Source organism: Setaria italica, chromosome V (assembly GCF_000263155.2).
Source record: "Setaria italica strain Yugu1 chromosome V, Setaria_italica_v2.0, whole genome shotgun sequence".
Classification (NCBI taxonomy): Eukaryota; Viridiplantae; Streptophyta; class Magnoliopsida; order Poales; family Poaceae; genus Setaria; species Setaria italica.
The window spans coordinates 8718020-8732229 of NC_028454.1; the positions used below are offsets into that span (position 1 = coordinate 8718020).

General features: G+C 46.7%; 2 protein-coding genes across 2 annotated transcripts; both read right to left on the bottom strand.

The window, feature by feature from the left end:
* Positions 1 to 1027: 1027 nt before the first annotated feature.
* On the bottom strand, positions 1028 to 5136 carry LOC101778542. The gene is made up of 9 exons (XM_004968149.3): positions 4738 to 5136; positions 4494 to 4610; positions 3089 to 3380; positions 2555 to 2999; positions 2359 to 2458; positions 2201 to 2260; positions 2020 to 2103; positions 1785 to 1892; positions 1028 to 1680 (listed from the first exon to the last, which is right to left on the bottom strand). The coding sequence occupies exons 1-9, from the start codon at positions 4945 to 4947 to the stop codon at positions 1333 to 1335; spliced, it is 1764 nt and encodes a 587-aa protein (XP_004968206.1). The 5' UTR covers positions 4948 to 5136; the 3' UTR covers positions 1028 to 1332.
* Positions 5137 to 6457: 1321 nt separating this feature from the next.
* Positions 6458 to 9901, bottom strand: LOC101778953 (triosephosphate isomerase, cytosolic). Its single transcript, XM_004968150.3, has 9 exons — positions 9744 to 9901; positions 8899 to 8974; positions 8665 to 8788; positions 8262 to 8346; positions 7904 to 8036; positions 7351 to 7445; positions 7140 to 7218; positions 6968 to 7050; positions 6458 to 6835 (listed from the first exon to the last, which is right to left on the bottom strand). The coding sequence occupies exons 1-9, from the start codon at positions 9780 to 9782 to the stop codon at positions 6788 to 6790; spliced, it is 762 nt and encodes a 253-aa protein (XP_004968207.1). The 5' UTR covers positions 9783 to 9901; the 3' UTR covers positions 6458 to 6787.
* Between the last annotated feature and the right edge of the window lie 4309 nt (positions 9902 to 14210).

Consider the following 14210-nt stretch of genomic DNA (forward strand, 5'->3'; position numbering starts at 1 on the left):
GTGACATGGAGTTCATCCTTATCTAGGTGGGCTTCGCACTCCTGCATTAGCTCGACCCAGTATATGCCCACAACCACATCTTCATCTTTCACGACGAGCTCCACGTCCTACCACCCTTCCTCTTTCCTAAGATGTTGTTCGTAAAGGTCATGCTTACCAACATCTATGACACCTGCAGCCCCGACACCATCCATGCTATTACAAAGCTACACCGACGGGCTGTCCAAGTGGGAGGAAGAGAACCTCCACACGGTGCGCTTCGCACAAGGTGTTTTGAAATGTTGGACTTTACATGTTTTAATGCCGCGGCAGTGATTTGAGACTTTGTTTTAGCAGTTGGTTTTGCATGTTAGTTTTAGGAACTTTTGATGTCGCAGTAGATATATTTTTGTTGCTGCAAAAGGTGATTTGAGGCGCATGGAATTTTACATGTTTCGATGTTGTAAGGATGATTTGAGTCTTTCAAGTTGGCTTTGGGTGTTGATTTTAGCAAATTTTCAATATTGCAGAAGATAATTGTGAAGGTTTTTACTGCAATATGTGTCTTTAGAAGTTGGGTCTTACACCCTCCATCCCAAATTACTATTCGTTTTGACTTTTCTAAATATGTAACCTTTAAGATTATATCTACATACATAATAAAAGTTATGTACGTAGAAAAGTTAAAACGAATAGTAATTTGGGACAGAAGGAGTACGTGTTTTGGTTTGCAACGGAGAGTATTTTAGCAGTTGATTTTGGGGGTACATGTTGGCCTCGTAATGATTTGATATTGCAATATACGTAGGAACAAATATTTGCGGGAGCAGCTCGCAACCGGAGCAGCAATACGCTCCACTGCCGTTGGGCAGCTCGCCGTTGGGTAGCTCATGGACCTCACTCGGACGCTGGAAGGTTTTCTTCTGCTTTTGCTTTTGGATCGCGACGGGAGTAGGGTGCAGACGTTTTTTTATTTATTTAATGGTTAAATCGGTGCGTCAGACGTTCAGGAGCTAGCGAGACCATAAAAAAATCTAAAGATATTTCATACTGAAATGAAAATATTTTATTAATAAGGTACTATTGTGTTCCTTTTTATTGATTTTTTCCCTGTACGGGACCAAACTCTTTTTTTTTTCCGAAACTCTACGGGACCAAACTCCAACGGCTCAACCCCAACAATTTACATTGTGCCACACGGTAGTAGTTCACGGCTTGACAACACTGTCACCTTTCACTGACCAGATGCTGGTGCAAATCACACCTCGACCAGAGAACACGGCAAAAAATTAGCACGCAGCGGCTTCGAGCCTTCGAGCGATCGACCGAGACGACCAATGCACGGACGCTCGCTCACCAGACGGGCAGCAGGTAGCAGAACTCGGCGTCGTACGGCTCGACCTCCACCATCTTGGCCGCCGGCGCCGGAGTCCCCACCGTGCCCCTGCCGCCGCCGCTAGCGCCCAGGACCTCCCTGATGGCCCGCCGGAGCGGGCCCGACGCCCGGGGCAGCTGGCTGTGCACCCACTCCAGCAGGGACGCGTCGTCGTCGGCGAAGTCCCGCATGTGCCAGTGCAGCAGCTTGGGCACCACGACGGCGCGCTGCCTCCGGCCGCCGGCGACGCGCACCGCCGCCTCCAGGTACTCCACCTTGGCGCGCTCCAGCTCGTTCGACACGTCCTCCGCCGTGTACACGCGCAGCTGCAGCGGCCGCGCACGTGAGGTCAGTGTCAGTCTGTGGAGCAGAGAAAAAAAAATGCCAGTATGTAGGAGGAGCTCTGGCAGTGACTGATCGGCATACGCACCGCCGGCGAGGAGCGGCTGCCTCTGCACAGCGCGAAGACGACGTTGGGTTCAGGGTACCCGAGGCCGTACAAGTGCAGAAGATCCCTCTGTCCTTCGTCCATGATCCCCTTATCATCATCATCAGAATATCAGATAACCTTGTTGTTAAGAATTTAATGAAGGGAAATGATGTAGTAGCATCCTATTCCTGCAAGAAAGTTTATGGTTGGATGGTGTAAACCTAATCTTGCATACCTGCTTGCCTTCGGGAGAGTGCCTCAGGATGAGGTGCTCGATCGACAGGACATTCAGCACTGTTCCTCCGACGTTCACTGAAGCCTGAATGCCAGTTTCTGTTAGCAATGTGCGTAAAGATGACGGAATTCGATCTGAATCATCAAATTTTTTGTCAGCAATGTGGAAAGAAACGCTACACCTGATTCAGCAGCGCAACAAGCTTTTCCGGGGATGGAGGTAAACCGTGCTGAAGAAACGCCTGAAATCATGCCGGAATAACCTGTCCTGAATCAGCATTGTTGCTTTCGAGCAATTGTTCTATGCCTGGAGATGCAATTAAAGGGCAGCTTACAGTACATGCATCACGCAGAAGTTGTAGATGTTGATCCAGAACGCCAGCTTCTGCTTGTTCGTCAGAAGGCTCGGATCGGCGGTGCAAAGCTTTTGCATCAATCCCCTGTAAGAGAACGCACACGCAAAACAAACGCTATCATTCAGACCTGAAGCTTCCCCTGACCGTTGAACAACAACACGCCCAAACGGGAAGCCTCACCTCAGGTTCTTGATGTCGACGAGGCACAGCGATATGCGGCTGACGTCGACGGACGCCCTCGTGAACTCGACGAACCTCCTGTGGCACCCGGCACCGGCAGCGGCAGTCTCCTTATCCGCGCCATGTCCGGCCTTCGCCGTCGCCGACGCCCTCCGGTTCTTGAGCGGGCTCATCGCGGCGGCGGCGCCGGTCACGGCGACCCTGGGGACGAGGCTCCGAGGCCCGATGCAGGAGATGTTGAGCTTCGACGCGCCGCCCAGCTCCAGCTCCCCCGCGTCCCCCGCCTTGTTCAGCTTTTGGAAGATGGTCACCATCAGCCTGATCAGCTCCTCCGACAGCTTGTTCGGGCTGCTCAGGCAGACCTTCCTCTCCGGAGGCGTCGGCGTCGTCTCCGACGGCTTGCAGTGGCTGCTTCTCCTTGCAGTGACATGCTCCATTTCATCTCCTAATTAAAATATCATGATGATCAAGCAGCAACAAAAAAAGAACATATGAACTCTGAACTCGCACGTGTTTTTGCTGAACATTTCATACCTTTGGCGGAGGCGGATCCAACAGAAGCCTTGCTCTCGCATTCGACAGCTTCGTCGCTGCTTGGGCAGGGCAGCTTCGGCAGCTGCTGGGCACCCTGGAGCTGGAGCTCTCTCCTGGACACGGAGTGCCGGGGCTGGCGGCTCTGCGGCCAGCTCTGCTGCTGCTGCTGCTGAATGCACTGGTCCGTCCACCTCTGCTCCCGGCGCAGGCGCAGCCGCAGGTCCTCGACCTTCTTCTCCAGGTAGAATATCTCGTCCTCCACCATCGCCAGCTCCCCAAGCAGGCCCCTAACCTACATACACCAGTGCGAACAAAGCAAGTGAAAAATTCATGTCAGTCAGCGAACACGTTCAGCAGACAGGCATTTTGGTCAGGTTCCAGGCTTCCAGCCATTGGCATGATGAGCACACAGAAGCACAGAGTTACCGACAGAAGAAGAATTTTACAGCTGATGCTGACATGGTTAAATACTTCGTGAGATCGATCGTACTGATACCATGCCATGGAAGGCACTGATCATTGGTCAGCTAATGGAGGTACAATAATGCAGGATCCAAGGAAACCAGCAGATCTGGTAGATAAGAGGTAGGAGGCAGCGATTGTCCGCAGGCGACTCGAAACGGCGACGCTCCAGATCGGACACAGTACTTCCGCGTCCTTCGTTCAGAGGTCAGAGCCAGGTGACATCGGATGAGACAGGAACGGAGGCAGGAATCCAAAGGACATACTGTACCCGCACCTGGCGTTGCTCTCACACCCGGGGTACGGGGACCCTGATGAGATCTTGGGCCCGTGGAATGGAGATCAGGAAAATGGCCGTGCTCTCTGTTACTGTTACTACTACTGCGTGCGTGATGTTACCGTAGGTGATCTTATTGGGTGCAGGATTTGCAGACATCTGTACGAGGGTGACAGCGTCACGTGTGTGATCTTTCAGTTCAGATGCTGCGGTGAAGTGAAATGCATGCTATGATGGCAATTCCTCTGCTGCTGCGGCTGCAGTGATGGTACGCTGGCAATCATGCTTGTTCGTCGTCGTCCAGACTTCAGACTGAACAGCTTCAACTTTTTAAGCACAGCTCCAGACATATGCAAAGTGTGCCCTATTGTAGTATTGCTACATAATCTGAACTATCAAGTGTATCCTATTGTAGTATCGTTTACAGATAATGTAAGCTACCAACGGTAATAAGGTAACATGAAAGAAGAACATATCGGAAGCTGCAAGGCAGAATTTGCTCGAATGGTACTCGTGCGGACATCAGTTCAATCTACGGATGGGGGATGGCAATAATCCATGAGCTTACACTGAGTGTCAGATACTTAGACTGACGGAACTGAACATTTAGCAGCCCATCAAACAGAGATGATCGGACGATCGGAAGGTGAGCAGAGAGGTACTCACATTGGTGGGAACGAGTGTGGAGAGGCAGCAATGGCAGACGACGCGCCCCTGCAGCGAGCACTGGAGGACCCTGCCCAGCCGCTGCTCCTTCTCCAGCACCGTCTCCAGCTCCGACACCTGCACACAGCAAAGGCCCACAGCGTTCATCAGCTCTGAAACGTCGAGCGGCGGCGCTCGCCGATCATCCATCGCGCGTGCACGCGCATGTCAGTGTCAGTGCTCTGCAGCAGCCGGCCTGACCGACCTCGAACTCGAGCTCGAGGCGCTTCTCGCGCTGCTCCTCCCGGTCCATGAGGAAGTACATGAGCTTCATCTTGCACCGGCGCACCCGCGGCCTTCTTAAACCCGCGGCGCCCGCGCCCGGCCTCCCCCGCCGCCGGTGCTGGAGCGAGGTGGGGTAACTCCTGGCGCCGCCGCCGGCGGCGGTGGGGCGTAATGGCGTCGGCGAGCTCATTTATGCGTCTCCCCGTCAAGAAAAAGGAGGAGGCTGGTGGGATGGAGGCGCGCGCGGTAGGCAACGGTGGCGGTGAAGCCGGGGGGACGCGTCGGCGTCGGCGTCGCGCGCGTCACGCTTCCCGTGCGGGCAACGGAAATCTCTGGCCCATGCGACGCATGACCGGCTTAAATTCACCAGCGGTTGACGCCAACGCTCGCTCGGGGAGGAGTTTGCTTGCTTACCGAGGGGCTGAGAATTTATGCCCGTGACGGGATCTGTTACCGAGGAGACTTTGATGAGGGGTCTCTCCTCTCCTCTCACATTTTTTCTCTCGATTTGTTAGGCCAGTCACAGCACAATTTCATTGCACATTTACCTGAACTACGTAACTGTGCTAGATAAATTTTACAAGAACTCCTTCCTCGTTTGATGAAACTTCCTCTATTAATTATCTTACCAAGTCAGCAATTTTGCTGATGTGATATTAAATTTAATGCCATAAAACTTCCCATCGAGACTGGTCTTACTATACCAATATTTTACTGTACCAATATTTTAGGCAAAATTTGAACCTTGAATAATATGGTTTGGTTTCCTATTTCATTCGTTAAAAACATGATAATTCTGAAGTGACCGGCACTCTTTCTTTCTTTTTTTTTAACCCAACAATTCCCAGGGTCAGTTTCCTTTTCAGATTGTTGAATTGTATTGTGGAAAAGATTGCAAAACATAGTATAGGTTCAAAAATTCAAAAAAGCTAGCACTTCCCCCGTCAAATGTAAGGCTTCATGCATCATCACCCTAATCTGATCCTGCCAATCAGCTCAAGGTACAGATACTCTTTCATTTCTCCGAAAGTGCATTGGCTAGGGCAGCATCGCTAATCCCCTTAGATGTGCCTACAAAATGTTTTGTTTGATCGGCCAATAATGAACGCATCATTCCATCATGGTACAATTCTGACGCTGCGTCCCAATCATCGCAGGCGTGGAAAAGAATCCTAGTCCTAGGACAGTGTAGGGTTTCATACCAATACTGTTATGTCATCAATGAAATCAAATTATCACTTTCAGAACACAGTTTCATAGATAACCTGCGAGCGATGAAACTATAACATTCTAGTTTCATAGGGATAAAACTCCCCTTTCATCTCTCCTCATAATTAGATTGCCAAGTCAGCAAAACGGCTGATATAACAGATTTGGACGGTTTCATGAGGATAAAACTCCCCTTTCATCTCTCCTCATAATTAGATTGCCATCTCTCCTCATAATTAGATTGACAAATTGCCAAGTCAGCAAAACTGCTGATATAACAGATTTAATGCCCATGAAACCTAGAATTTAATACCATAAAACCCCACTGAAACTAACCTTTAAGGCTGGTGAAACGATGAGCGTGGCCTTAGTGAAACGATGAGCGTGCCATACAACTGCTTTGCTGCCTCCGTGCAAAGATTAGCTGACCCGTTGCATTCACAGGCCCGGCTAATCCGCCCTCATTAAACACAAAAGACACAGATAATGCAAAGTTCCAAACGGAGTCACTACTAACGTGGCCAGAGCATTTGGCTGGATAGCCGGCATCCACCCAACAACATTAGGATAATGCAATCAAAACAAGCCTAACGATTCAGCAACCTAAAGGTCCATGTAGAAAAACAGCATCGAATCTGGTGTAATGTGACTCACCACAAAAAGGGGCTAACAAAAAAAACCATTATTGATATGTCCAGAGGTAGTAAACATTATTAGCAAGCTCAAGCTGTGGCCTCAGAAAAAGCTACATAGCACAGAAAACAATTCTGTTCCTGTTCAGCGGATCTCCGCGTCAGGGGTGGAAGGGTCGGGGACACATCTTAGGCGGACTTCACGGTGGCCGAGTTGATGATGTCGATGAACTCAGGCTGCAGACAAGATAGGGGATAAGAAACAGTCAGTAACAGAGGATGTTGATAAGGCCAGACACCATCATTTTGTTGCAGTCTTTGGTTTACAAATTAACAGGACATCAGCTGTCTTCCAGGATTTTTCGTTACCTTCAAAGAAGCACCACCGACGAGGAAACCGTCAACATCGGGCTTTGCTGCCAGCTCTTTGCAGTTTGCAGCAGTCACAGAGCCTGTAGGAAGAAGAGCACAAATAATCATGTACCAAAAAGATTTAGCAGCTGGTGCACATTTGTAAGGCAACTGCTCGAGAAGTGTATACCTCCGTAGATGATCCTGGTAGATTCGGACACCTCAGGGCTGACGTTGATCTTTAGCCAATCTCTCAGGGATGCGTGCACCTGCAAAGATAATGCAAATCTGAGTGTTTGTGCCACGTTGTAGTAGATGAAGATATTTATAATTGCAAGAGCATAGCCCAATGTTGAAAAATGTATGAACCAGTAGAGTTGTGAGAGTTAAGAGAGACTTACTTCCTGAGCCTGATCAGGGGTGGCAACTTTACCAGTTCCAATGGCCCAGACTGGCTCGTAGGCAACAACCACGTTGCTCCAGTCCTTGATCTTCTCTGTAAAACAAACAAGCATTACATCCTTTCAGCCTGAATTTCCACATGGCACCAATATTTTTAACTTGGCAAATTGAAGATAAGGCACAAAGTTAACATGAAATAAACAATCCAGGCAAAAATAAACACGTAATCCTTCCAATCAACAGGGGGGCACAGGAACCAATTTCTGAACTACAGCTGCTAGAGAAAAACAGTAATGCCTGAACTAGAAGAGTACATTTTCTAACCAAACTGAACGCCGAGATCTAATTAGCGTAAAACAAGATTAGAAACGAAGTGTTTATCATAAGATGTATGGCTACCTTTTTTATAATTTTGAAGTTCTATATGCCTGGGAGATAGACATAAAAGTATTTGGATATAATCAATCAACAATCCACATGAAAAACACTAACAGTGAATACATAAAAAAGAGAGTATGCACAATCACAGGACTGAATGTAAATGTGAAGTACCAGCAATTGCTTTTGTTTGTGCAGCAACAACATCCATGGTCGATCCAGCTTCCCTCTGCTCAAGGGTCTCACCAACACATGCAATGACCTTTAGTCCCTGAGAGAGTGCATAGGCGACTTTGTCTCCAACAAACTGGCATCCAAGCAGAAGATTGAACCATTAGATGTGAACATTCTTAGAACAGGTGCATCAATAATCAAATATATCGCAGATTCATGTCTAAGGGAAGGATTAAAGAAGAATAACTGAACAAGTCTCAGCTCAGTAACTGTAACATAGTCCGATTGGCAATATGCATACAGCACAACCACAATGCAAATGACACGAAAGACATGCTGAATTTGAACTGGAGCATACCTCATTTGATTCTCCCAACAGAGCTCTCCTTTCAGAGTGTCCAAGAATGACCCAGGGAACGCCAAGGTTGACGAGCATCTCAGCACTGCATCAATAATGGCTTGCTTATCAACCAACACAAAAATTGAATGAGGAATGCACCGAAGCGCAATGTACAAACAGCTTAATAAGGTTATATATGCAAACTGCTTAACATGGCATCAGCAGTATGAAAATAACTAAAATTGAGTGAAAGCCTGAAAGGTGAATTCAAAAGACTCCATGCATTAATGGTCAAAGGAACATGAGCCTTGTGCTTGTGTAAACGCTGCATGAATTTGCATTTCAGATTCAACATTAATCCTTCCTCACAAGGGCTATACAACATATGGGGTGGACAGCCAGGAGAGAATTAGAGACTAACCTGACTTCACCAGTGAAAGCACCTCCCTTCTTCACCCAGCAGTTCTGAGCAGCAACTTGGAACTCTGGGCGGAGCTGACTCTTGACCACAGGAAGGAACACATAAGGAGGGCTGACAACAACCTCTGCAATGCAACAATTCCAAATAGCTAAGTACATCATACAAGTAAAATTTCTCAGTAGTACCACAAATCTGCGATGTTCAAGGTCACCCCTAAAAGGGAAGAGTCCATACCAACAACATCTGGAGGGGGAACCTGCCCTTCATTCAGAGTTTTGACAATCTTGTCAACCTGATCGGCGGTTCCATTCTGCAAGCATGAAGATCGACCATGTCAATAATCAGTTAACAAGCAATTCACTAGATATGCATGTCATTTGTATGAGAAATTTGGCAAAGCAACAGGCTCTTTCACTACCAACCGATTTGCAAAAGAAGCTCCAATCTAAGCTCAAATTTACCGAGTTTCATCACAAGAAAATCCATAATTTACGAGCTCCATCACAAAAACAATAAAGGTTCAAGTCGCTATATCTATAACAAGCATTGCACGATCTTATAACGATACAGTGAGGAATAGTATGTAAATTGGGGGCTGATCTGCGTGGCAGATGAATATGGATCTCCAGAAGTTGGCAGATCGAACTTCTAACCGCTCCTGGAAACATGCATCACACAAGGTTTTAACGGTTTGTTCTGAGCACGAAGCACAGGCGGGTTGCAAGAATCACGCAGGCACTTTTCAGCTAGGTCCAAACATACAAAGACCATCAACATCACGTTGTCTGATTCCGTACGAGAATGACTAAATCAGTTGTATTCCTGGCCGGATCTTAAGAGATAGCACCTGGAGCAACACATCCAGTCTTCCCAAACAAGACAGAACAAAAAAAAAATATCCATACGTCGATCTAAATCGAGATGGGTAGAATTCACTAGCAATTTCCGCCCTCGAATCCCCCAAAATCACTAGCTCAACCGCAAACAGAACGCGAAAAGGGATCAGAAAAGAAATCCAAAAGCTTCCCACCCGATCCACGACGAGAAAAACAGGCAGGTAGGAGGGGAAGAGCGATTACGCATTTCCAGTTGCCACCGACGAAGAACTTGCGGCCCATCTCGACGAGGTGTTGGGTTCGGAAGGAAGAGGATGGCTGGATGGGGACTTGGGGAGCTTCTAGGTTGGATTTTGCTTCTTGTGGAGGAAGACCGGAAGAGACAGGATGGATGGATAATATAAGGCGGGGCGGGGTGTGTGGCCTCTGATGTGATCACATGAGGCCGGCCGGCCAGGACTCACGATGACATGTGGACCCCGCAGCCACCATCGAGTTTTTCTAGAGCTTTTTCCCCCTAAAAAAATGTCTTGGTATCTTTAGGCAAAAGCTAAATTGTTACGTGTACCAAGGAAGCTTACTCGAACCTTTGCTTATGGATGGCTCGTATGATTGCCTCAAGCTCCAAGCTGATGTTACAATATCTCTAAAAATAGCTGGAAGTATCCTAATTCGCCACCATCTTTTTTATATAAGGCAAACGTATCAAAAGTTCTCCAAGTTCCTATGCAGCTTGGAATAAACTAAACCAAACTAAAAACTATAGTGGCACATTGATAAAGCTTGTAAGAGGTTAGTAGAAAGTAGAAACGTTTTATTTCAAAAAAAAAAGAAAGTAAAAAAACGCCATGTTCGTATGCTCGTCTACCGCGCGCATAAACGAATTCTAGCGGTGGCCTTAGCTCGGTTGGCCACAGGGGACGCGGCTGCAGACGATCCCACGGTTGCGGGTGGTATTGTGGGCACCTGGCACAGCAGCGCGGAACAAGGGGCGGCGAAGCAGCGGCGGATGCGGATGGCATGGCATCGCGCTCGTGCGTGCGTCATACGTGGCTGCTGCTGAATCGATGCGCATCTCCGCCTCGGTGATTCCGCTTTCCGGCTTTTGCCCGTGCTGCCTCCTCCTCCTCCTCCTTTTGGTTCCTCGCCTTCAGTATAGGCCCGCTCGCTCCGGAACGGGCCACAGGTCGGCAGGTCCCATCTCAGCAGATTCGGCCCGTTTTAGGGCGTGATTGGTTGCTCCGGGCATGGGGAGCCGGTACGAGGACCGGTCCAGGCTCACGGGAGGCAGGCTGAAATCATGCAACGAGCTATGTTTGGTTGTCTTTGTTGTTGGTCCAGTATGAGACGGAATCGTGTTTGGCTGCATGTATGGATAAGAGTTTTGGGTGTATGTCACACGGGCCCTGCGCGTTCACCGGCATCGTGCCATCCCGGCTCGTGAGGGAAGGTCGTTTTTGGGCGGACGGAGGGATGCGGGATGGGAGGGGTGGAGTGAACGAGAGGGTGCAGCCATATGGTGCGGGGAGAGCAACCAATCACGTCCAAGTGCATGGGATGATGCCGGATGGCCCTCCGGACGCCACCATCCCACCTACCAATCACGCCCTTAGAGACCCAGCAAAATGATTCGTTAATATTAAGTATGATTGATGAAGTACGGAGTAAGTTTCTATTTTAATCGAGAAAGTTGCCCGGCAAAATTTGTAAATTTCTCACGGTGAAGGTGCGAGATTTATAAATCACACCCCTCCTAAGACTACAAGATGGACGATTTGACATAGAATTCGGTTCAACGCGGTACAAATTTCTACGGCACATGGGCCTACACCATCTTGCTGCTATATATCACATCGATTTCTTTATAATATTTTTTATCCCACTTCAGGCTTATATAAAAAAGATTATAGCATCATTGACTTTTTAAACAAACTTTGAACAACAATATTTATCTAATGAATTAGTTAAATAAAGCAAAATAAGTACCACAATGCCTATTATAAAAAAATGTAGATTTAACTTATAAATTCATCTATTTGCATAACTATTTGTAGAAAAGATTAATAGTCAAATAAATAAAAAAAATTAATGGTGTGCTATGAAACTATGCACTGAGATTGGTCAAACTAATAATGAATGATTAACATCTTTGCTACGCAATGGTCAACTGGTTGATAGGAAAATAAAGAGAGGGGCTGCGTGCTTTAAAACTTGTAGAAGAAATAGCAGGAGTGAGCACAACAACTCATCGCTGACCACCAACTCTCTTTGCCATTGGCGCCTTCGCCTTTCTTTCCAGGTAGCGTTCGATATGATGATGGTTACATCCGCACTCGCTACCATGATTTAGGCATCTCTTAGCTTTGTCGACGTTTCCTTCTAGAACTGATGATATGATAGGACGTGTGCCTCGCCGTCCTACCGTAACCACGAAATTTTAAAGACGACTGGACGCGGGTGAGCAGTCCTCTTGTCATTGTTTTGTTGTCCTCTGCCTCTGCCCGTCTGCAGGAAAGGAGTTAGTAGCAGCTAGCTTTTCGTCAAGGTTGGCAAGACCGGCTGCGTAGCTCTGTCCTTAATTAGTTACCACGTGAATAGCATGTTTTTATATATGCTTTATTAATTGGTAGCTCCATCAATAACTACCGGTATTTCATCACTTCCAAAATTCAAGCCTTGTTTACTTCCCAATTTGGGATAGGCAAAATTGACATTTTGCCATAAATGCGCAACTGTAGCGTTTCGTTTGTATTTGTGAATTATTGTCCAAATATTGACTAATTAGGCTCAAAAGATTCGTCTCGCAAAGTACAACAAAACTGTGCAATTAGTTTTTAATTTCGTCTACATTTAGTACTCCATGCATGTACCGCAAATTTGATGTGATGGGGAATCTTCTTTTTGCATAGTGTCAAAGTTGGGAGTTTGGAAACAATAGGTTTTGCTTACCGCTTTTTTTTCCATTAAACCATCCTGTCAACAACAGTAGTTATGCAATGTAATTCGCATGGTTGCAGTAGGGTATGTTTGGATGTGTTATTGCTAAAGTTTAGCATTTCCATCCATTAGCACTCCTGTTCGAAGACATGGCTAATAGATGGAGCTAAAGTTCATGAAAAGTCACTTTTGCCCTTTTATCTACTCACCTCCTCCCTTTCTCTCTCCCTTTTTATTTTTCCACAAGTCATTAACACCCGTTAGCTTCTCCCCACCAGTTAATGCTTTTGCAATTTTTTGAAGATGGGCTAAAGTTTGGATAGGCTAATGCATAAAGAGGTTAACTTTCGTCCATTAAACACGCCTGTAATCAAAAGTTGCTTCTTCTTTTTTACTGGCTTTTGACCATCATGTGATGAGTGATGCCGTGGCGGTTGTCCTTAGGGGGTGTTTGGATACTGGGTGCTAAACTTTAGTAGCGTCACATCGGATGTTCGGATGCTAATTAGGAGTACTAAACATGAGCTAATTATAAAACTAACTGCAGAACCCATGTGCTAATTTGCGAGACGAATCTATTAAGCCTAATTAATCCATCATTAGCAAATGGTTACTGTAGCACCACATTGTCAAATCATGGAGTAATTAGGCTTAATAGATTCGTCTCGTGAATTAGACTCCATCCGTGCAATTAGTTTTGTAATTAGCCTATATTTAATATTTCTAATTAGCATCCAAAATATCCGATGTGATAGGTGCTTATTCAAACGGGCCTTAGTTATCACGTGAGCAGCTATACCAGCCTTCCACCAAACTAAGGTCACCCGGTGGTCCACATCCACATGTTATTTACAGAAAGGTTAATATCATCGACCGTGACCTGAATGAAGCCTTAAGGAGAAGGTTCTCCATGCCGGGACGAGTCATCGCCCTCCGTGGCACGCAGTGCGATCTCTCTGGTTGCTGCTAGTCATGAAACAGGCGATGTTTCAGAGATCTCAGGATTTTCAGACACGACGTCGTGTTTCTTCCTTTTTCATGTCAGTCAGAGTCGGGCACTCAGGCCTACACGAGTCACCGACCATTTTTTCATCGGCTGCTAGGCTATTTTTCTTCACCGAGGAACAGACCACATGTCCGGCCAACGAAGGTTCATCGCGTCCTTTGATTGGTGACGGTAGAGCTCTCGCGCCTCTCCCGTTGACGTCTGGTGATTCTGTCTGCCACACATCTTATCTGACATTCTACAATCGTTCAAAGATCTCACGCATCCATGAGTAAGGTTAGGGGATGATGTTGCATCCGGAAATTTGACGACCGCGAGTAGTATGGTAATAAATACACGGACTGAGCTTGATCAACATAGCTTACTCCACATATATACGTACACTATATACACTATATCTAGATGCATAATAATATCTATAAAACTAGAAAAGTCAAAATGACCTATAATTGGAACAACCATCAAACCTAAGTGTCAGAATTAAGGTTCTCGATTCATCGTCTAGCATAAAATTTGCTTAAACCCCGACCTGTTCTTTTTTTACTGTTGCAACTTGTTCCACGGTGGATAAAATTGTTGGCGCAACTATATAATGATAGATCCGATTTGAACTTGATTCGGAAACGCAACTAGGTTGGCTAAACATTGAAAACTGTACTATAAATGGTGGCAAAGTAATTTGTGTTGCCACGTCAGCCTCGCGTGAGATGGTCTGGAATGTGCTTTTCAAGCTGACGCTCTACTCGACTTCTTAATGAGGTTCATTT